Here is a 24,540-nt window from a genome sequence, read left to right on the forward strand (position 1 = left end):
ATCACTGATTTTAATATATTTTCTATTTCTCCTTTTACAATACCATTTACAAGCCTCCTTTAATTATGCCTGGGATGCCAAATGAGACAGGCTCCTCATTACCTTTAAGCATCCCCAGTCAACAGCCTGCCCACTTCTGAAAGAGCCAGGCAAGGAGTGGAAGGGAAAGAGCAGTACCCATGGCCAGCTGGGGAGGTAAGAGACTTGCCCTGGGTTATACAAAAAGGCAGAGGTAGAGGTGGAATGTAGCTTTGGCCTTCCAGTGCCTCAGTCCTACATTGCATTTATAGAGCAAACCTTGCATCCACAGGGATTGAGCTGTTTGGACTTGCTCTACCTCTGAAGCAATGTCATTTAAACACGTTTTACTCACTGCTTTTGCTTCAGACTGGGGAACAACTGGTTTCTGCCTTATCTGGAGGAATTAAAAAAAAAAGAGACAGGGAAACCTTTAGTTGTTGTGACTGCCAAAGCAGGAAATGTTCAGGATTTTTCAAGCCTTGCAGGCAGCTGGGAGCTGCAAATGAGTGCCCTCGAAGCTGATGTGAAGACAGGTTCAGCCCCCACAGCTGCCTCCTGTTCCCATGGCTTGACCCCAGCAGAAACAAAGCCCTGACAAAACCCTGGTGTGGGAGCCCTGTCCCTCTCACCCCTTTGTGACTCCCGCCCCGGTGGCATCTTGCTTTTATTTTTCGTGCCTGGTCCTCTCAAATGAAAATGCTGCTCGAAAAATGTTACAGAAGCAGACGGAGATACAGATTTTTTTCTTGTCTGTGGAGGAGGGCAGAGGAGAGACAGCAAGGGGGAAGGCTTTCTGGAGTTGTGTTGTGTTTTTTTTTTTTTTCTTTTTGCAACACTAGTTGTTCAGGGGAGTGTCTTACGTTATTAATGCTGAGTGGCTCCGGCAACTACTGTGGTTTAAGGTCGTTAGTCATCTGCCGCTACGGCAGGAGACACAGCAGCGCTGAGCCAGAGCTGTTCATGCAACCCCCTTGGTCCTCCCAGGCCAGCAGGTTGGGAAGAGCTGCAAATGGGGCAGTGGGGGCGTGGGGGGGGTGCTGGGAATGACCTGGGGTGCCCATGTGTATGGGTCTCACTGGGATGTGGTGGATGCCCCCCCAAATGGACTGAGAGGGGCTGAGGGGTGTGCAGAGGGCAGGAGCCAGGAGAGCACCTGCTATGTGTGGGTGTGGGATCCTCCATCCACCCCATGAGAGGGCAGATGTGGGTGTCCTCCCCCCAGAAAGCAGCCCCTGCGTTACGTAAAGCAACATGGGTGCCGAGCCTCCTTTTACAGCAAGCTGCTCAGGAAAGAAGGATGCAGGATGCTCCCTGAGCATTCAGGGAATACAGGTCCATGTGTGCCCTTCCCACTTGATTTCTTCCTTTTTTTGATTCCTTAGGATGAGGGGGTCAAGGCAAACATTCCTTAATTTATTCTGCGTCCTCTGGCTCACGCTTCTGCTGAAGGCTGCCTCTTCCTCACCTCTCCGCCACGGAAATGACCCACCAGCCCCTTCGCTCCCCTCCGGACTGTACAAAGGACACACCTGCGTTGGTATGTATTCAGGTTTTGTTTGCCTGCTGGACTAGTTCGTTTGTTACTTCACTGATGAGTTGAGAATTCCTCTGCACATCATAAATCACTCCTTTATCTATTTCAACAGCTATACCACAAAATACTCGTAGTCTTTGTTGAAATAACCACCAAAGATTTTGCAAGGCCAGCATGGTGTCTGGAATTATTTTATGATTTTGTTTTTGAGTGGCTACTTCCCAAAGTTCATGTTTTTACTCTGCAGGGAATGGCATCTGAAAAGCTGGCTTTAACATCTGCAGGTCTGGAAACAAGTTGTTATGGGATTCTGGTATTTGTTAGGGTTCACAATGCTTTTGGCTTAACTGCAGACTTGCCCAGGGTCTCCTCATTGATTTCATTGCCTAGGAAATAATTCTTAAGGATTGTTGGTCCATATGCAGGCCAGAGAGCTTTGTGGTCTGGATGGTCATCTCCGGGTAGCCAAGTTGCAAGGTCTGTTTCCTCACATTTCCTTTCTGTTTCGTGAGCACATGCATCTGCATGACATGTACTAAAGTGGGGTGAGCATGTTTTGGCAACCCCTCCTCTCATGTCACTTGGTGACTGTGGTGATCTCCCCAGCAGCTATAGCTGGGGGTATCCTATAAGCCTCAGCTGTTTACGTGATTCCAAAAGCAAGACCAATAATGCCAAAGTCAACATGAACTGTGGGTATTTCTGCCCCAGAAATGCCCTTGGTGGGAAACTGTACACCTAAAGAGATGTGGTAGCTTATATTTTATATGTAAGCAAGTTCTAACTGATGGATATGATTCATGCATTATGATCAAACATTTTATTTTCTTTTCTTTTAGCTTTTGTGCTGTAAACATAAATCCTGTCGCAGTTCTCCATCATTCAGAAGGAAATATTTCCTTTCAGCCCCAAATTATTTTCTCTGTGGCTCAAGGAACACAATTAGAAATAATCCTACACTTGATAAAAACAGCTTTTGCATCACTTCTGGGCCGTCTGCAGTGCCCCTGCAGATTTTGGGACTGGTGAGGCAGGGTGAACTGAAAATGGGGTGAAGTCAGATCGGTGAGGTTTGCGGAGCTCCTGCTGGGGTTCAACCACCAGCCAGAAAATGAGAGCAAGTTGTGAAAAGCAGAAATGGCTGTCAGGGACTGACCTTGTTTGGGCTGACAGCCACATAAGCAGTGACCCGGCAGCTGCCAGAGCGAGAGGGAAGTGGTGGTTTTTAATGGTGAGATCTTTAGGCAGCTACCATTTCAATGTCACAGGAAAGGCGGAGAGCGTGCTCACCCGTATGATTTTTACACTGCTGCTTTTCAGATGTCAGATATGAGCATTGTCTGTCCTTTCCATCCTCTTGTCCCAGCAAGGCTCGAAATTCCTAAAGTGACTGTACATTGGATTGAATTTGCCTTGCACAAGATAAATTGTGCACCAGCCTTTTTGCTGGGACCACTGAGCATCTCCCCAGTATGTTTGGTCAGCGGGGAGACAGCAAAAAAACTGCCTCCCACACCAGTTACTCTCTCTGAGGTGTCCCTTCACATGAAAGCCTCCACATGAGCTTGACTTGGGACCAAAACAGACTGTCTACACCTCTGTGAACCACAACCTAAAAATGAAGCACACAGGGCATTAAACCACACAGGCCAGGCCTAGCAAGGAGAGCTGCTGCCTGCAAGCCCAGAAGGCCACCTCTGGGCTTTCACTGATCATCTGCTCTCTCAAGTAACCCTTGAAAACACTGACAAACCATCCATCCACATCTCTTCCTTTTCACAAGTGGGAAAGGGAGGAGCTGTGGGTTACACCTGCTGTGGCGTGGAGCAGGGATAATGTCAGTTCTTGTGGCTGATTCAGTGACCAGCCCTCTTAGGAGGAGAAATTAAGCTGAGATTAACTTCAGCTGTGGGAGGAAGCTTGTGATTTCCTTTCAACAGCTCAACCCCAGACCCTGCTAGTTCAGTTTTCCATCTGGGAAGGCAATGGGAGAGAGCCCCAAGAACTTCCTCCATGTCTCCTTGCCCTTATAGATCGAGACAGCATTTTTAATGTGAAAAATGCCAAATATGTAGGAGATTTTATTGAAGAAATTGACTTTTCAATGCAAGTTAAATGTGTGGTCAGATGTCTAATCTTTCAAAGCTATTTGCCTCTCTTTTTCTGAGGGAAATGAGGTGTCTGCACATTGAATAGTCATTTCTGATCACTCCTGTGTGTACCACCTGCACGATCGAGATTGCTATGTTAGTAGCCAAAGCCAGTCAGAAAATGGATGCTGTTTCAGTAACAAACCCAAGAAAATATTTTCCATTAAGCCTTTCCACTGAAAGTATCACACTTCTTAAAGAAAAATGTAGAAATGATAAGACAGGAGAGTGAAATGCATCTCTGGTAGCTCTGTTGAATGTGATATAACTTGGTTGATGCCACCTTCTGTTGCCCTTGCTAACAGTGCTCCCTGGGTTGGCTGCATCTTCCCTGGTATACTCTGGTAACACTGGGAAAGCATCTGGATGCTTCAAGGGACTTCCATGCTCTTAGCACATCCTAGGAAATGTATTTTGGGAAGCACCTATATGCTGATACTGAATAAGGCAGTTAGAGAGGAGGGTATGTGTCCAGGGAAGTGCCACAACAGGCTGAACAATTCAGATGACATAGTGGGAGGCTGACCAAAACATTTCTGCTTTCAAATTTTTACTTGTCTAAAAGAGAAGGTGACTTTTTTACAGCAAACTTGTGTTAGAAAACATCTGGAGAGACGTTAGTCATCCTCAGTAACTACAGAAAAAGTCACATCATTTTTGCTGCATTTTCTTGAAAAATTTGCCTGCTTAATTCAGGGAAAATCTTAACTGACTTGGTGTAAAAGTAAAACATCCGTAAAGTGTTCCCACTTAAAAAGGGCTTTAATACTACTGCCCTTTAGAATTATGGAAAAGAGAGGCAAGGGACCTGATGATGATCCTACATAAGATCAGATGTAGTATACCAAAGCAGTTCCTAACCATCTCCAACCTGCTCTTAAATAGATACATGGTGTTTCTTTGGCCCTGTAACTAGAAAAAAAATTCCCAATATCTGACAGTCTCTTTTTTCCATCAGTGTTTCTTGCCTCCCCAGGCTGGAAAAAATACCCGCCTTTTGCATAACATGAAGTCAGCTCAAGTACTTCCTCTGGGCCTCTTGCATGCTTGGTGTGTGATATATTCTTCTGCTTTTTCCTTATGGTAGACAAAAGGGCTTTAGTAAGTTTTCCGTTATACAAAGGCCCATGAAGCTGTTTTTCCTCATGTAAAGATGGTGATTATTTTTGCTCTGTGCACTGGTTTTGAAGCTGGATGCTAGGTCTGGTTTTTATTTCTGGCTTTGTTACTGACTGGCAGTATGGCTTAAAGGATTTATTCAGGACAAGACCTGGAAACCCTTTTGCTGGGTGCAACCTCAGAATTTCAGTTGGACATCCTGACAACAAGACGTTGTGTATTTTTCTCTCAAAAAACAAGTTTGAGTGAGCCCTTTAGACACTCAGGTCTTTGATTTCCCCACCTGTTAAATGAAAAAAATTCTGCCTATTTCACAGGGCAAGTAAAGTTTTACTTAAGTTCACAAAGACAGTACAGTAACACTGCGAACTGTTCACACTGCTGTTAATGTTTCATCGTACCTAAGATCATGTTCTTCAATTTTCTACTACTTCTGATTAATTTTTAAAGGTTTTATTCCACACCTCTCACCACCCTGAATTACAACAAAGCCATTAAAGGGTCTTTGCAAATTATCCTTTTCTTTAGCAAAGGTGAATTCATCCAGAAGAATCTGAAGCAACCTCAGGAAAGGCAGAAGCTGCCCTGGGGGACACAGAAAGCGGGGGAGATGCTGAAAAGCAGGAGGGAACTGCTGTGTTCATCTCTCTTCAACATGGTGCTGAAAGGAAATTTGAGGAATTGTGGATCAGTCAGTTAAACATCAATTCCTAGAAAAATCCTGCAATAGTTAATAAAACTTTGTAAAAGCGCCTTTCAGAAGTAAATATGAGTAAGATCCTCACTGGATTTATCAAGGAGAAACAATGTCAGATCAATCTAATTTTCTTTTCTGGTGTGATAATGGCATGTAAGCACAGAAGGAGTAGTAGATACTACAGCTGGACTTTAGCAGGGATTTTGGCACCACCTAAGCACTAATCTAATGGCTGAGAGATATGTGACATTGATTAAGTTTCTACAAGGCAGGACAAAACTGATGGGTGGCCTTGTTCAGAGAGTAATTATGAGTGACTCACTCCCTAAGTGGAAGGATGTACAAAATGAGGTCTTTCCTGGACCTCTGTTTTGAACATAGTATCATTCAATATATTCATTAGCCAGGATAATGAAATAGTGTGCTATTAAATTAGAAGCTCATTTAAAGCTGAAAAAGTTTGCAATGGAGGGCAGGATTAAATTCAAAACAATCTTGAAAACTTGGAGTACTTGCCCCCCAAAAAGATCATTTTAGTATGGGTATGTTGAAGGCACTTCAGCAGAAGCAGTCAATGACACACGTAGCAGATGAGGAACAACCAGCAGGGTAGCATCCCTAGGGAAGATCATCTATCTGGGCTTAGTGGCACAATGATGGCATGCTGTCACAAAGAATGCACATGCTGCATACACCGAGATGTGTCAACAGGAGAGTGACTGGAGATTTTGGAGAAAAACAAACATGAACTGTAAAGAAAGACTGAATAAATTAGAATTATTAAGTCTAGAGAAGAAAAACTTGAGAAAAAAAAACACGATATCTGTCCTCTAAAACATTAAAGAGGTGATCTGCTCTCCAGGTTCATAACAGCTATGCCAAGAAATAACAGAAATGGATACCAATAGGGACATCTAGGTTAGGAAGAAAATTTTCTAATCGTAGTGATAAGTGAGACCTGTCACCAGTTCCTGAGAAGGCTGTGGAAGACCTCATTAGAGATCTTAACAGGTCTGTGTCTGCCCTGTCCCTTTGGAATGACATATATGCCATAGATCAGCTACTAGGGCAGAGGCTTGTGTGAGATGACTTCTGCTAGGCCAGCTTTTCAGGGTTTCTGTGCTGTGACCACATGAACCATTTACAAATAGCAGGGTTTATTTATTTTCTCCCCAGCAGCAAGACTGCCCTGCTCTTTAGGCGATTAACTTTGGCTGCCCTTATTGGAAGGAGGCGATTAGTCAGGGAGTGCTCAATAGAGTCAGACAGCAGCGCTTTCCATCTCCTTTGCTCATGAGCAGAGATCCTGCGAGTCAGCAGCCGGAGAAGCAAATTTCCCTGTCTTTATACTCAATATAATGCCATTCTCAGCAAACTTTGCAGGTCACCTCTTCCCCTAACCCACTAGCATATAATTCCTGGCGTATGAAGAAGCATGTTTTTGGAACATATTTTTAGCTTCAATTACATTAAAGAATGGATGTTTCCAAGCTTCCAAGCAGTGTAAAACACCGGCTTCTACCTGTGTTGATTTGTGTGATAGTCAATGTCCCCAACAGTTTGCCTCCGTCAAGCTGTGTGTGAGTGCAGGGATGAAATATGCCCTGTGGTGCGGCAGCAGGACCGGTGGCATTTGGAGTTCCCAATAACCTCAACACAATGGAACACACCAAATGGACTTGGAGGCTTTTAATAACTGCGCTCAGACAAAGTAGCTGTACACATATTGTATGGGGAGGCACCATGACAGAACGTATAATTTACAGCTCAGCGAGTTCTGTAAAAAGGCCATGCCCAATATCAATGTAGCACTACAATGTATTTTGCTCTAAAAGGCTGGGAATCGACTTTGAGTCCAGATAAAGCAGTGCCAAGCCACAGCACCTCTGTTCACTTCATCAACATTGCTCATTTTAGTCAGTGGCAAAATTTGGCCTGATGATCAGTAATAAATACCAAATCTGACCATAAAATTTTTTCCTATGATTATACTTTGAACAGAAAAACCACAGGCATTTGAGCAGTATTGTAGTGATAATAAAGCTGCTATTAAAATAAGAATGTTTTCTACAGGGATTCACATTTTCCAGCAACTGATGGTAAAAATTTAATTTTCAAAATCACACCAAGTCTTATTGGAAGTTTATGTCTGTAAAATGCAAATATATCTATCGATCACAATAAAAAGGTGTGCTTAGCATACCGAGATATATACATGTATGTGTATGTAAGTACACAGTCATATGTATTTCTTTGCTCATTGGTAGACATGGGTAGTCTTGTATGTTTTTCTTTACTGGTGCTTGCCTTTGGTGTAAGTTTCTTTTTATAATCTTATTTATTAAGTATTAATGATCTAGTTGGTTGCTGATTGCCACAAGGTGTGTGCCTCCGACACTTGTTCATATGTTAGCCCTGTACAGAACTTCTGCTTATGTTTAAGCAATCACTTTAAGCAGTTTTAGGAACTGTATATCCGAAAAAAAGTTTGTGCATTCAGAATCTTAAAATGGTCAAACCATTGTGACAAGGATTAATATATCCACTTACATTAGGTACCCCTGCAACCATGCAGCCTTCAGTAAATTTTTAATACACTTTTCTGATTTGTAAAAGAAAAATATGTTAATGGCACACATACATACACTTTTTTCCCCCCTCTTAATTAGTGCAGAAAGCATTTCAATTGGAAATGCTTGGAGTTATAGATTTTGTTAAATGAAGTTCTTTAAAGTGTAATGTAGGAATCGCTAGGGATACATTTGGCTGGCAGGTATGGATACCAGAGTCTTCTACTAGACAGAAACTGAATTTTCTGTACTGGCATAACCGTATCACAGTCCTCTTTGGGTGTCTTAAGGAAACAATAATGAATACACAGAACTCTGAAGTTAGGGGTCTGAAGTGGCTCACTGCTATTGCATGAGCAACAGAAATCACAATTGATATTCTAGGGTTTGCTGGTTTTGTTACAGAGCTACAATGCACTCAAAACACTGCCATATTGATATTAATATTTTTTAAATGTCTTTAGCCGGTATATGTAATTTTATGTCCAGTGACAGGTTTGGTTATAGTGTACTATTTAGCATTTCCAAGATCTTTTATGACACTTAGAAAATTTAGGGGGAAAAGGTCTGGTATATGCCAACAGATTTGAATATGGATACCTATAATTATATTCCATCACTTCAGTATCTCTGTGAAATACATTAACACTGTAAATGGAATAGGAAGCAAAGTCTGAGTTAAAAGACTTTTACAGTCAGTTCCTTTTCTAAATTACCTTTCAAAGCAACAAATCCTCTGCGTGTATATGGGAAAATAACTATCCTAAGTTTGCATGTACAGGTATGTCATTTGAGCTTTATATTTCCACACTGGAATGAAATTTTGAGGTTATAGAGGACTGTTCTTTGAAAGTATCAGCTCAGTTCTGAGAAGCAGCAAAAGATGGCAAAATGGGTATTGAGAAGTATTAGGAAAGGAATGCATAGCGAAAAAGAAAACGTTTCTGTATTGTAACTTTGCATTTCCATGGTCTGCCTGTACCTAGAACACCCATGTGCATGTCTCCATCTCAGAGGACAAAACCTTATTTCTTATTAGCTCCCCGTGTGAACGCTGTTATTTCAAATAGGAATGTCTTGTTCCATGTGGAATTGAAACTGGATTAGATGCATTAGAAAGGAGTTGTTTTTACACCAGATCAACAACATCTGCATGAGAAGTAGCAGTATCATCTTTTGTAAACAGGCTTTGGGGACTCCTCATCTTTAGGCTTTAAGAACTACATTTGAGCCTATGATGACCTCTAAAAGGAAGAAGCAAAGATTATGTTTTGGGAAAACCCTCATCTTCTCTATAAAACCAGCAATGTGATAGATAGGTTAACTTACACAGGGTCTTGGTGCTGCAGACAGATATTTGAGGCAGAGTTTTGCCTCTTTGCCAAGAAAGGCTCCAGCTCCTGCTCCACCAGGAGCGAGCAGGGTGACCACAGCCTGGCTGGCAGGGTTTGCAGGGAGCTATTTGTGTCCAGGGCCACTTTCTTGGGCTTATTTCCTCCTTGTGCTCCAGGGGATATGTTTAATTTATGGCTGGGGAACAGTGATATGGTTGGAGGGGCAAGAGATATCTCCAACACCCAGGAATGTGAGCAAAAGATGGCAAAGAAGGATGTGCCAGGTGCCAGAAATCCCATTTAACAGAGTTTTACTCAGACAAATATATCTACAAATCTGAAACTTAGAGAGGCAGCTTTCACTATCCAGACACTTCTTGACATCCCTGGGTATAATTCTAATTATAGAGGCTTTCAAACGTGTGCGGCAGAAGTGGATTAAGTTAAATAGTCTGCTCAAACTGCCAGAGGCTTCACAGTGAAGAAATGAATTTCTCTAGCTCTGATTTTTTATTGGAGTATGATTTTTTTTTTTCCTGAGCTTATTGGAAATGTCATTTTATTATTACACACTATTTTCAAATTCATGAAGAGAAGTACTTCCTGACGTATGAGTTTTCAGATTACTGCTGCTGAGCAAAATGGTTATGGTTTTCTCTTATCTCTTCAGAAATTAATAGCAGATGGGACAAACTATCATGAAAAGAGACAGGCATTTTATTAATACCAGAGTCTAGTTTCTAATGGCTGGTAGGTATTAAAATACCAATGAATTTCTTCCGAAGAAAGCATCCTTCAGCCTGTCAAGGCACTGAAACCTGTTATTGAAGTGCGAAAACAGAGTCAATTTCTTGAAACTTATTTCTGAAGAAATGATGTGCAAGTATAAAAAATTTAGAGCTTTTTTTAACCTTTAATTATGAAGCCTATCTACATTGCCTTATATGTGCCCAGCTCAAGAAGAGAAACAAATAGCATGTAAATATCTACTAAATTAAAAGGAAGCAATAGTTGCTAATGACTGTCCAGATCTGGAAGTGCTTTTCTACTGATACCAGTGTATTACAAAGCTTAAATTCTCATACACATCATAAGTAATTAAAACAGTGAGATTTCTACAGCCAAAGACAGCTGAGTTCCCCCTGTCCTTTTCAGCTAACTAATTATTTTCCATTTTTAGCCAGCAGAATTAAGACCTATTAAAGGCTAGGATAACTGGTTAGCATTTCTGATGATACTTGGTGTGCAGGGAGATTTCTGTTGACTTCATTAGAGGGTAGTAACTTCTTATGCTTAGCCAATAGTGAAGTCTTTTTCTGTCACTAAATCCAGAGAAGATGGTACATACAATTAAAAAGAGGGCAGGTTTGGAGAAGGAGCGAGGACAGTCTGAGTTAACTTTAATTTATAGACACTAACCTCTTGGGGGTTTGCCTGTAGCCCAACACAGGAGATAGGTTGTCCTAAAAGATAAATCTGAATTACTGGGAGGAGCACATTTTTATTTAAAAAAAAAAAAAAAAGAGATTGTGGGTGTATTAGACTGCCTGGACTACAGTGAGTCCGCTCAGACATTCCTCTTCCTCTTCTCCCAGGATGCAGACTTTTTCCTGAGTAATTTATAATCTTCAGCCCAAAAACTGGTCCTGATGAAAGGCTCTGAAGCCACCAGAGCTCAAACATAAGCAGTCATCGCCATGGACATGGTCCATGGTGGGGCAGTAAGAGCTGCCAGCAGACCACGAGAAGTAAAGAGAGATGGACCAAGAGCACCGGATAAAATCTCGGGTAGACAGGGGAACCACAGAGCAGATCAGCTGATGGCACATGTTGGTGACACACATTCCTGGGGAGCACTTTTCCCACTGAAGGGCAGGAAGGCTCCCCAGATTTGAGTCTAGGGACTTCAGCTGCAGCACCTGTGGCTGAGGATGCCCCAAGTAGAACTACAGACCCCTTTGAAAGTCAGTCAAGACTTTCTTTACTGTCTTGCCCCGTGAAGCATAGCATTTCATCTGGAATAAGTGCATTTGTGCGGAAGCATTTGAATAACCACAGTGGGGTCTGTGGGTACCTGAGTCAGAGAGGGTATAATAGTGTGACCAGAAGCATCCTCTCTGTGATAGCAAGGACTAGTTTAGGAGAGTAAACATTTTGAAGTTCAGCTCTGTGGGGTTTTCCCAAGTAGTCAGGCTATTATTATTGTTATTTATATTCATATCGCATCTGGTAGCCCAAGGTACTGCATTAAGTACTACACTAACTCAGCGATGGCTCCATTAATTCTCATGTGAAGCAAATCTCCCTTTAGGCCTGGTTCAATAGACATAAAAATGTCTAACTGACTTAATCAACATGAAAAAATTCCATTTAATTGCTGGGAGACCGCTCTGTGAGCAGGGTTACCTGCATGATTGTGTTTGTGATTAAGAATTCTGTTTCCATTTGGCAGAGCCGAATCAAAAATAGCTCTTCTTTTTCCCCCTCTCTGTGGTACCTTGACAAACATGAGAGAGAAACACATTCCATGGAGACTGTTGTCTTGTATAACAGAGGAAATAGAAACACCAAGGCTATTTTTATCCTCGGCCTAACTTTTTGGATTTTGAGCAATCAGGCTGGTTGTCCTTAAGCCCCTTTCTCTGCACTGGCTCTACTGGAGGCAAGAAGACCTCACTGTGATGATGAAAATGAGAGTCATGGGGACAACATCTGAGTCAGAGAGAGAGGAGTCTCTTTGCACCGTCACTCTGAGATGAACCATTAGGCAGGCTGCTCAGCCTACACTTGGGGTGAATAACTCTATTTCAGTGCAAAAGCAGTGCTCTGAGGTGCGATGGGGCTGTGCAGCACTGCAACCACAGGAAAGCTCTTTTCTTATCTGCCCACATCTTCCCCAGCAGACAAGGAAAGAACTTTCCTCTGGCCATGTCATGGGCTAGTCTCTCCCATTTTGAGAGGGTCAGCTTGTTCCATGGATGTTTTTATTTGGCCAGCTTTTGCACTGAAATAAAATATCTCCTTGCAGCACTGGAACCAGCATTTTGTCACCCAAGGATGCTGTAACTGGAAGCAGAGATACTGCAGGCGTTGAATTCTGCTTGTGGCTGAAGCAGACCCACCACCACACAGGAGGCACAAGCCGTGGTGAGGGTGCTGGGGGGAGGTGGGCAGCGTTTGCATTGTGACAGTGCATGGCACACTCTTGGCCTGCAGAGGATGAGGGTGTGCTGGACGTGGGAGATAGACTTCTAGAAAGCTGGACCCAGCTGGAGCCCCCCATTTCCATGCCACTCAGCGAGGATGCCCAGGAAGTGAGGCAGGTGGAAGAGGTGGGCAGGGCAGGCAGGGACCAAGAGACAAGAACTATCATCTCCTCTCCGCAAAGCATGCTGGCAGGCCCTGGTCAAAGGTGCAGGGGTGCTGAGTTACACAGCACACGCAAAGTTAGTGTAATTTCTTTCTGCTGCAGCTGGTGACACTGTCAGCTCCCTGGTGTGATAGCTTTCTGAGTCTCAGGGACATGACATCCCAGATCCCTCTGATTTTCGCTTGCCCCCCTGTGTCTTGACTCATGCTTGTGCTCACAATGGGGGCTTTTCCCTTGCTTTGTTTGCATCCAGGCTTGCAGTTTCACAGTCTGGTCAGGTCATCCTACTTCTCAAGCTGCATTGGCATCTGGTCCATCTGTGCTGTCCATTTGCCCCTCTGCTCAGTTCTGTTCTTCTACCCACTGAAGCATTTTCCTCTGCTAACATTGCTAACCTCTGTGTCTCCTGAGTTTCCTTCTCTCCTTATCTTCACACCTCACAGACTCCTGGACCCATGTTCGCTAAGCTCTGGCACATCCTTATTCATAGCTTCCTCAAGCTCCTGGTGCAAAAGAATGAGAGGTAAAACAACAAAAGCTATCTCCTTTAGAAAATATCAAAGGACTAGCTTTTTGCTGTCTTTCTGCTTGAACTCCTTTTTGTCTTTCAGACTTCTAGACAGCAAGATTGTTAGATGAGGGCCTGACCTTGGTAAGAGGAGAAAGGAAGACAATGAAACAGTATGTGGTTTTGTGGTTAAGGCAACATGTTGGTAAATTAATTTTTCTGAGCCTCCATCCTCATGAATAAAGCAGACACAGAAGGCTAGTTTTGGTTATCTGTAGGTTGCTCATGTGTGTTAATAATATGGCCTTGTAAGAACCAAGTTATGCTATGCCTTTTAGGTGTGTTTCCAGTGTGTTTCAAGAACATGCACTGCCATCTCAGCCCTAAGCAACGGTCAGTCCACTGTGGCTGTGCTCACGCTACCCTTGCAAATAAGCCAGGGTCTGTTTTTCTGTCTCTGGGGCCAGTACAGGTCATGGCTTGCACCCAAACAACTGAAGTTTAAGAAACACATCTCAACTCCGCCCTGCCTTAGCTGGGTGTTGTCATCCACCTGTGCTCTGGGGACTGGTCCCCAGCACAGGCACAAGCATTGTGCCTGGCGAACAGAAGGCTCTGGGGAGACCGTATTGTGGCCTTTCAGTACTTAAAAGGGGTCTATAAGGAAGATGGAGACAGACTTTTTAGCAGGGCCACTTGCAATAGAACAAAGGGTAATGCTTCTAAACTAAAGGAGGGGAGATTCAGGCTAGACATTATCTGGTTGAAGATATCCCTGCTCATTGCAGAGGGGTTGGACTAGATGGCCTTTACTGTTCTGTAATTCTATGATTGCCTGGAGCATGGCATGGGTTAAGGCTGTGCTAAGGCATCTACTTGTGGTTTAACAGGGGCCAGATAGCCCTGAGCTGTTCTTCAAGCCCAAGTCCTGAGCACACTTTACCTTCCAGCTTGGATGTACCTTTTGGTTTTAGTTTGGGTCTTTATTATTCTACTTGTACTTTTTTCTTTATGAGCTCTTGTGTTTTAATTAACTGTTAATTCCTTGGGCTAGCCTGTGGCTATTTTGAGGGGTGGAAGGGAGATGGAAGATGGAATGACTTGCTTCAAGCGTTTTTCTTGGTTCTATTTGTCTCCATTTATTCTCCTGTTCTTTTAGGCTGACTGGAGGTAATGGCTCTTAGCAAGCTTTATAAATCATTCTGCAGAGGACTTGGAGTGAGCATTTTATTTAATAAGTATGGAGAAGTGGGCTTTTATCCCTGCAAAAGAGATGGCAAGTTCACTGTAATTTCCACTAGATTTCTGTATTTGGGCTAGAAGAAGTAATAGAAGACTCAAAGATATTGGTCTTACAGCAAGTTCCAATTGTATTACCTCCTCTTTGACTTGCTACTTGATCCATAGGAGCATCAAAGTTATTTATGTTGAAAAACAGCACTTTGATTTAATAGCACATAGACAGAGGTACTTGGAAGGAATTTAAAAGATCACTTTGAAGAGTTTGGCCAGTCTGAAAACATAAACATTAATGCTCTTGAGCTTTGGAAAAAAGTGGGTCTGCAGCTACATCCAAATACTGCAGCTCACCTCCACTTCCAAACTGTGTCAGAGCAAGCCCTGAAAGCTGAGATTTCTTCCAGAAGGGAGGAAACAGGGCTCAGCTACAGGGATTTCCAAGAGAAATCTCTATTCAGGCTGCTGGGAACTGGCGTCCTGGCTCCTTGTGTCCTGGCTGCCTGGGATACCCATCTCTGTTACACAGGCTCCGAGTCCAGGCAGTGACCTCACTCTGACTGTCAGGTCTGACTATATTGGTCAGACTTTGCATCACCAAATGTGGTTTCTTTATAAAATGGTGAAGACACTGCAGAGAGAGCATGGTGCTGGCCTACAGCAATTTAAAATTGAATTGAAATGAACCACTTGTGTTCATCATGTGGATTTTGAATGATTGCTGTGTGGGGATCACATTGAACCTACTTCATCCCCAAAATACCAGAAAAAGTACTGCACATCTCAAGAAACACTTTACAACGGTGTGTGAGTTCTTGGGTCTCAGCCACAGCCAGTCCAAGGAGCAATTAGACTCAGAGATGAGAAATAACCAGCTTTGTAGGTCATAGGAAGTGGTTTCTTTCCAACCACAGCAGCAGAGCAGAATGAACTCTGAAGACATTATGGCTTTAATAAATGCGTAGCTGGGCCCTTCAGCCCTGTGCATGCCAAGCACTGTGGGGCTTCAGAGGAAACCCTGTGAAGAAGTGAAGCCGCGGAAGCCACATTTGCTTCATGCCATCTCTTCTGCAGGCAGTCACACCCATTTGCTTTTCAGTTTCAGTAGCTCTCTGTGTGGCTTGTGTGGAGAAGGTATAGAAGTCCTATCAAGTACAGACCTGTGCCTTTTTTGTTGTGAGAAATAATGAGAGAGCAGGTGGCCAAGCAGGCAGTTGTAACAGTGTTTTTCCCCCAGCTACTTGAATCTTAATCCTTGAAAGGGTGGAAAATCATTTTTTCAGGAGCAACATCCAGTGCTGTAAAAGCCAGGCACTTCAGTGCACTCCTCTGGCATCAGCATCCTCGTTCCGATAACTTACAGGTTTTGGATAAAGTCAGAAATTCACAGGTATTTTTTTCCCCTTGAACACTCGTCTGCCGTGGAACATCTCAAGAAATGAAATTCCCAATGATGCCTGAAATACTTTGATGGCGTGGAGTGCTTCATCACACTTCACAGATAACCATATTCACTCGTTTTGTTTGTTTGTTTGAAGGATGCGTGCTTGTGGTGTCTGTAATTGAACAGCTTGCACAGTGGCACAACAGTACAGTAAAGGCAGCCATGGAGAGACTGTGCAACTACATACCAGGTAAGTACCAAATAATATGCCATATGTTGTGTTGGTACTGCAGTATTTCTCTGTTAATTAAAAATTCACACGTGGAGTTTGAAAAAGCTTTATATACTTCTTATGTACCTTCTTAAATGAAGGGAACTGAAAGATAGCAAGGTGCTATCTGCAGGGAAGTCAGTGGTGTGTCTCACTTGGCTTCAGAGCTGGGATTTTGTCCCAAAGTTAGAGAGGATGGGGTTGTATTAAGCCCACATGTGTGTGAGCAACAACACATGCAGACCCCTTCCCCCCCTTTTTTGTCCACTTTGTCTCTTTGTTAGCAGCTTAATAATAGATTCGCTGTATGCCCAGCCATTTGTCCTTTTTGTTGATATGGGTCTTTATAGGAACGGTGAAGATGAAAATGTTTTCAGCAGGTATAGAGAGCTGCTATTGTAAAAATCTCAAAAATGAGCTGAGATTGACAGGTGTAAGATGTGAACATTTGGTGTGCACAGCAAAGCTATTGAAATGTAACCGATGATACAAATTTCAAAGCCCTTTATTTTATCTGTACAAAGGAGCTTAGCTGTCCGAATGCACATCCCTAAATAGAGAACAGCATGAATGCCAGAAGAGCTTTGTGCCTCACAGACCAGTCCTATTACTATTTAAGTAACTAGATCTCATATTCATTATATCTTTTAACGTTATGAGTGTAAAAAGATGGTTTAGGATTCTTAATGAAGAAGTCATTTATATAGGACATCACAAAATGTATTTCTGAGAAACCATCTTGCTCTGTAGACCCTAGTTTCATGGAAGATGCATGTAGAATATTAATTTCCTCCTTTCCAAGAGAGGATTTCCCAATGCAGGAGGGAGCAGGGAGGTAATTGCTGGGATTCATTCATTGATAGAATGATGCTTATCTGATTTATATTTCATAAGTCATATCCTCAGTGTTTTAAATTACAGGCACATAACCATGAAGTAACAATTAGAAGAACTGATCCTGGTATTAAAATACAATTTTCTTCTTTAAAATATGACATGCTAGCTCTGTGTTCATGATTCACTCAGTGGACCTTGTTCCACTGACGACATGTCAAGATATTTTTTTCAGCTGCCATTCTTTACAAACATAAAATCCTATTATCCCTGTAGTTAATCTGTATAATCCAGTTACCTTCTATGAGATGCATGGATACACTCAATAGAAAAAACTGACCCTGAACTTGAAAGGAGTGAAAAATCCTATGGATTGTGTGGGAGCTACAGTGTAACCTGATTTATCCTCTCCCGGGAGGTGAATGCCGCAGCCCAGGAGGAATCAACAGCTGCTTCTTGCTGCTTGAAACAGTAGAAAAGCTTTGAATGTTCACAAGGAGCAAACCTACTAAAACAGGCCATGCCATTTCACCTGAAGGAACAATTTCATTATTATACACTTGCCTACAATTGATTGCAGGAGTAACAGCAACAAATTAATGGCAATGGGGCTTTTCCTAGGGCCAAAAAGGGAATGAGAACTTGTGTGGTTTAAGTGCTTCCTATAATTTTGATACAATCAAGTTGGGGTTGGATCAAGCCTCCAGGAAAGTTACATGATGTACAAAAAATGTTTAGAGAAAAAGAGAGAGAAAAATTCAGTACCTGTCAATCCCACTCGATCCCATAGGCTGTGTAGAAAACACGATCACATCCTTATTTATATGTAAATATTTGCAACATGTGTGATTCCAGCAACACGTCCAATGAACCTGTGAAAATAAGAACCGTAATACCATGAATGAAGGAGGCTTTTGAGCAGCGAGAAAAGGCCAGGTCTGAGGCAATGGGCAGTATTTACTGTGTAAGAGACGTTGTTAGCAAGAATGTATGTTCACCTGGCTACTGGCTGTCTGCTTGATGAAGCAGAGGTATCTGACACCCAAAATGTGCTCTGAGACCATCTGCCTCTGGCGTTGCCTCTGAGTCCTGCTCTGCTTCTGTGTCGGTCACTGCTGTGTAAATACCTTAGTGCTCAAGTGGAAATGGCAACGTGATTAGTACCATCTTTCTTGTAAATATTTATCCTCTGGGATTCAGCCAGAATTTGTGTTTCTAGGATTGTGAAGCTACGGAGGAAAACCTGGATTTTTATCATGTAAGAACAGGGCAGTTTAGGGAATCTCTTTTACCTGAAGCAGGACAAAAGCAAATAAACTCTAAATTTTCTCTAATTTTCCCAGCATTTAGTTTAAGCTATTCTCTTGCCCTGAGCACTCGAAGTTATTAGTGTTTTTTTCTCTTTCTCTCTTCTCGTCCTTTCTGACTTATGCAACTTTTTCCTAATGAAGCTTTCTCTCTGCAAAATCCTCTCCTTGTGTGTGTTAGCAGAACCGGAGATTTGTGAAGAGGTGAATGCAGGCTGGTCAGAGGGCAAGTCCTCTAAACACTATGCCTGGCTTCGGTCGGTTTTGCTGAAAGCCAAAGCCTGAATGGCATCTGTATCTTCCAAGAGGACGATAATTTTATGTTATTGCTGTGCTTTTTTCTACCCATCATTGGTTACACCATGGGATACTTACACGTCAAGTTTCCTATACGCATAAGGAAATCAGCACGTAGAAATCAGTGTGACCAGCAGACCCCCAATGTCAGTTCCCCAGAGCTTGACAGCCAGCCAAACCCTCCCCTCCTCGCTGCTACCAGGACAGGTTACAGCAGCCAGCTGGCTCCTCCAGGGCCAGAATTGTTATGGAAACCAGCTGATTTGGGAAACTCATGAGGAGACCACTGCCTGTGATGCACGGGGAGGGGTGTTGGGGAAGCCGGCCACCTTCTCTTCTGACTGCTATAGGAAGCCAGGTGTCCCACAGGCAAGGCTTGTCAGAGAGTGTTTTAATCAGTGATGATACCAAACACAGGGCTGTTGATATCTGTGATGTCCTTCCTTTTAGGCGAGCAAGAATAAAATCTAATTCTAGCCAGGAAACCAATTTATAACTTGCAGATTGCTTTTAAAGAGCCAATAGAGAGGAGTTAGATGGCAAAGGAGGTAAAGAAAGGAAGCTAATAACTTGATTGAAATAGAACACCTGGCAGGGGATAAGAAAAATCAGCTATCATAGTTACAGAAGCTACCTGCAATACTGTATGAGTAGGAGGGTGTTGGGGAAATTATCTTTTCATTCCCTGCTATGCCCTTCTGATGCCAGTCCTCCTATTTTGGGTGCAAATTGCCAGCTGCGGTGTTTGCAGTCGTGGTGCAAGAGCAGCTGCAGGAGCAAGAGCAACCCATCCCTGCTGATGTAGTCAGTGCTGCAAGGTTTCGTACCTTCCTCAGAGCAAAACTGCCCACCTTGTATGCAGCAGACCCCCAGCCCTGGGCATGTCCAGTCTGATGCTGGTTGAAATTGAATATTCAGCTTTGTGGTTTTCTAAGGCTTTTCTTTGGGAAACACAAGGATGTTCTATGTTTTCTTCCCCAAGTACAAATAGTTATCTGTCTGGTTAATGGAGGTGCAAGAGAAAATGACATGTCTCAGGAATTTCAGCAGCTGCAAGTTTGTCAGCACTGCACTTGTATGAACCTGCCTCTTCATGACTTTTCACAACACCACCCCTGCGAAAACAAGGCCTGACACCTCCTTTACTGGATATGCGAATGGTTAACCAGCTCTTGTCTGTTCAGGCCAAGAAATAGTCAATTTTCCTTCACGGGATCTATGAGACCAGTGCTACCATCATGGCCTACCTGTATTTAAACCCCCTGCAAGTGTCTTTGCTCAGGTGTGGGGACCAATTTTTTACAACAGCATCTTAAAGAAATCTCTGATGAGCTGTCTTCTGGAAGGCATGCTTCACCAGGATTGAAGAAAGCCACCTGAGCCAGCATCCCAAAAAAGGCACACAGCTGCAGTCTGTGAAAGGAAGCCAAACGAAAAGTGTCAGATATTTGTTTGAATGTAATTACTCCTGCGCAACTCCTGCTCTACCCAAAACATATTCTCTTAACTCGCAAAAACCCTCAGAAGCTCCAAGGCAGCTCTAGAAGTAGCATCAAGCCCTACATCACTTTCTGCCCTTCAGTTTATATATTTGTTTTCTTTCTTCTTGCAAACATATTTAGCTGTTTGTTTAAACTGCTTAGAAGATGCTGTGGCATGTATGATTTCTTTTGATTTTTCACTATGCCATACTCAGAATATTCAACAAATGCTACTTACTCTTTTTAGTCTTTATCATGTGGTGTGCCTACGGTCAGAGAAGGGCTCTAGGCAAGGTTAGAAATTCAGGCTTTCTCATTCTCTGGTATTCTACTGAGGTCATGGATTCACACCTTCCCCTAAGGTAAATCAGCATTCACCTTAATGAACCAGCTCCTGGTGTATTTTGGCTGTTATAAAACCAGTTTCACTGTGCTCAATTGCTTAAAAAAATGTTTTCTAGAAAAACTGCAAGGATTCTGTTACGTACTTGCTGAACTTTATGGACCACACATAGCTGAACTGTAAGTATTGCTGCATCCTCTCAGGTCTTTGCTTAGCTTGTTATTGACATGTACAGATATGCTGTTGGATTGAAGTGCAGGGGTTTCGCTCTTAAAATCACATTATCATTAAAGCAGAGATGCTTGGGAGTGATGCTGGTTTGGCATTTAGCACAGCTATTGCTGAGCGAGCAAACACAGGCTGCCACTGGTAACCATTTTCATACTCCATTTGAATCTCAGATCAGGCCCACCTGATGTAATTACCTTTTGAAATTCAGCTTGTTTGGCTGAGGGTGGAACATGAATAACCCATGTGTGCGAGACAGGTTCTACAGAGTCATACTACTGTAATACTTGGCTCTTGCTTTCCCTTCTACCTTTAATCAAGCTAATTGTCAGTCCCTATGTTCTCTCAGCCCCAACCTTGATACACACTCTCGGGGAAGCCTACTAAGTAATGTAAGTGATTAAAAAAATAAAATGTAGGTCATTTTATTCCTCTTTGAAAGTTCTTAGTTTAATTAACAGAGCTTGTGCTAGACCTTCTTTCTCCCTAAGGTTTTTATTTTTATTTTTAAAACTAGTCAAGGGACTGCAAAGTGCTTACAGGACTAAGAAGTGCTATAATCAGACATTTTAATTTAATTCCTGATTAGCCCAGAGGTGTATCCCAAAAAGAAAGAAACAATCCTAGCACTTGTGCTTGGTGATTAAAGGTTAAGGATCTTTGAAGGTTTTCTGGTTATTTTCTTGAGTTAATGACTGAACATTCATATGTGCCAAATTGCATATGCATTAACTTCAACCTTTAAAATCTTTGTCAGACTTATGATTGATTAAAAACCAGAACAATCATAATATATTTGATTCAGGTGCTGTGTATAAAGCATGGTGCTTTTTCATCATCCTGGGATCCAATTTTAAATGCTGAATAGGGTGTCGTGGCAGAAAATCGTTAGGACCCAACAATGAACTGAGGAGCAATTTCAGGCCACAGTGAAAGGAGCTGAGGTTATTGTTTGCCGTTGGCTTCCCATGGAAATAGCTTCTCCTTCAAGCACCCAGAAGAACATAATAGTCTTTGTTTATGCACCATTTCCTTCAGCATAGACAAGGAAATGAATGCCGATGTGGTCTGCCATTCCTTGAAGCTGTGTAAACAGGATCCAGGCCAACCACTTTGTCATCTCTACCCTCCTCCCAAGGTGAGTAGGTTTTCTACTTTTCTCAAAGCTACTGATTGTGGAAGGTCTTTTAAGCTGGAGCTGAACAGTACAGAGGCTACCAGTACATGTGCATTGTCTGGGAAATAAACTTCACAATTTTGAGCATGGACACTTTTAGAAAAGGTCTATTTGAAAGGCGCATAACATGCTAGCTGTGTGTGCCACCAACAACATTGTTGTCAGACAGTGGAAGTTACTGAGCCAAATTCTCTTGTACCGGTCTGGGTCAAAGAAGAGTAGAGAAAATAAAATTAGCAGTACAGTAACTCCAAACCAGATACTGAGATTCATCTACAGCACAGCATTGCTATGGAATGATAAGTTATCCCCACATTGCCCGATTTGCTGTGGCAGGCTGTATAGGCTCTAGATACCCGCTGCAAATGCAGGCCTGTTTGACTTGGATTAGTCTGCAATGCAAGAGGTTTAAGTTCACATGCATAATCTTTCACCACAGGCTGGAAACATAATTAGTTACCACTACTTTTGTTATGTACAGTTACCTGCTGCACCATGGTAACCTGATTGCATGTCCTAGACCTTTGCTACACAGGCACATACATAGGTGTCTAGACAGATACAGTTTGTTTTGGGATTTTTTTAGTTGTGGTAGGGTTTGTTTGTTTGTTTTCTTTTGTTTTCCAAGTCATCATGCAGCCCCAGTCACGCTAAAACCTGTGAGTGATGGTCAGGTTTTGGCAGTGTCAAAAAGCAAGTGATTCACTTAGGCATCTGTTTTTGGAAATATTTTTCCTTGCATCTGAATGGGTAAAGATAAGTTTGATTTCTAAAGGTTTGCACCAGATGTTTTACATGGGGCCTCATCCAACAGCCACTTAAATCAGTCAGAGCCTTTTTATGGGATTTGGTGAGCTGTGGTTCATCTCCAAGATGGATTTAGTTCTGGCAGTATTAAGGTGTGGAGAAACACTTGGATTCCGAGACTGACAGTAACATTTGTTTTATAGCAGGTGTGTCCCATGTGACTACTATGCTTCATGGTATACCAACATAAAGATATATGGGTGTGCAACCAGGAAGGGGTGAAAGAAGAGGAGTGCAGGCAGCAGAGAAAGCCCCCTCAAACTTGATTCAATCAGGGTATTGTCCAAACTTCATCAAATGGGTTCCTTCAGAAATTCTGCATCTGAATTGATAAAACAGCTCATGGGTCCTTCCACCCTTCCCCAAGCTAAATCAGAACCACCCGACTACAAACTCTCCATTTATAATTGCCAGGTCTTTAATCACCCCACAAACATTCAGGAGTCTCTAGCACCTTCTGACCAGGTAATTGCTTATTTTTTTCCTCCCCTGCACTTTTAACAGCAGGAGAGACCTTGTCAGTGGCTGTGGGGACTTTATTATTTTTATTTTTTTTTAATTGGGAGTCCTGCAGGTAAAGGGGCGGGTACAGCAGGGGCTGGGAGGCTCCCCCAGCCCACAGTGTAGCAACTCACTCAGGGGGACAGCAGGAGCTGTAGCAATGGTGGTGGCATGTGCATTGCACTGCCAGCACGAGAGTTAGATTTTTATGTGGACTTCCTCGCTTGTGTGAGGGAACAAAGAGAAGCAGAAACCACCCTGCACCCTGACTTCTGCTGGTGGCAGACGTGCAAGCTGTCTCTTGGAGTGAAAGAGGATGCAGGCAGTCACCTACATTGAAAGAGAGGGACGGACTCTCTGTGGCTGCACAGCAAACTAGGCTAACGAGTCTGGACAGGGAGGCTGTTTAAACCGAGGTGGCTCCCATGCAGAAATTAGAAGACCTGTAGTGAAGTTCCTGACCTATCAACCAAAGGGGACAGGCTGCCACTCATGGGGTTGCTCTCAAATCTTTGGTTAGCTTTTCCCATCTGTCAGAGGAGGTGTGGGACCAATCTGTTGACTCCTTCCACCTCCAGGGACAGCTCCAGCAACTGCACTTTCTTTGAGGAAAACAACAGATGATTTTGGTTTGATTTGGGATTTTTTTTTTAAACAAAATTTAAACTCTTATTTTCGTAGCCTGGACCCTGTGAGTGTCTCAAGTAAACTCTCTCTCTTCCAAGTGGCAGTTAAATCCCTTTCTGTCAAGGTGTATTTGTTTCTCACCAAGAATAAGGAAACTCTACCAATAAAACAATTTTACTACCCTGACTGTGCCTTCCTTTCTAGCACACCTGGTGCCCCAAGACAGTGTGAGGAGGCTGGTGGAGATGGGAGGAGAAGAGCAGTGCTTAGAGTTCATGCTCAAGTGGTTGATAAATTGCCCACGGTAACTCTGTGACAAGTCAGACTGAGTAAAGATGAATTATGGGCGAAAAAAAAATATACAGTCAGAGATGCAGATGCATAAAATGCAGTTTACCTCACATTTGCTTCTTTGGTTTGTAATTTGATTGATCACTTCAGTTACACGATCCTGCAAATGTTGGCTCAGTCCCCTGCCAAGTGTTTGAGCAAGACTTTAATACTAATGACTATTTTGTTCAACTCTATTGATTTTCAGGTACTTCGTTTATTCATTTAGATTTTTGGATGCCCATTTTCCCAGGATTGGTATCATATTTGTAGTGGTGAAGGGAGTGAAATAATTATAGAATTACTGTCTCTCAAAAGGCAATGTAACATTCAGGTTTTAATTGCCTTTAAGGTGCTGAATATCAACATGTAGCTGCTTTTTCAGTCAGTAGTTTTTGTTCTGTTTCTTTGATG

General features: G+C 42.7%; 1 protein-coding gene across 1 annotated transcript in view; it reads left to right on the forward strand.

The window, feature by feature from the left end:
* The first annotated feature begins 888 nt into the window (after positions 1–888).
* AOAH (acyloxyacyl hydrolase) overlaps positions 889–24,540 on the forward strand; it is an 84,655-nt gene continuing 61,003 nt past the window's right edge. Inside the window, exons 1-5 of the mRNA XM_065830117.2 lie at positions 889–1,013; positions 1,404–1,558; positions 16,078–16,173; positions 20,575–20,635; positions 21,723–21,822. Coding sequence (XP_065686189.1) covers positions 889–1,013; positions 1,404–1,558; positions 16,078–16,173; positions 20,575–20,635; positions 21,723–21,822 — 537 coding nt within the window. The remainder of the gene's footprint in view (positions 1,014–1,403; positions 1,559–16,077; positions 16,174–20,574; positions 20,636–21,722; positions 21,823–24,540) is intronic.

This window comes from Patagioenas fasciata, chromosome 2 (genome assembly GCF_037038585.1).
Source record: "Patagioenas fasciata isolate bPatFas1 chromosome 2, bPatFas1.hap1, whole genome shotgun sequence".
In the NCBI taxonomy this organism is placed as follows: Eukaryota; Metazoa; Chordata; class Aves; order Columbiformes; family Columbidae; genus Patagioenas; species Patagioenas fasciata.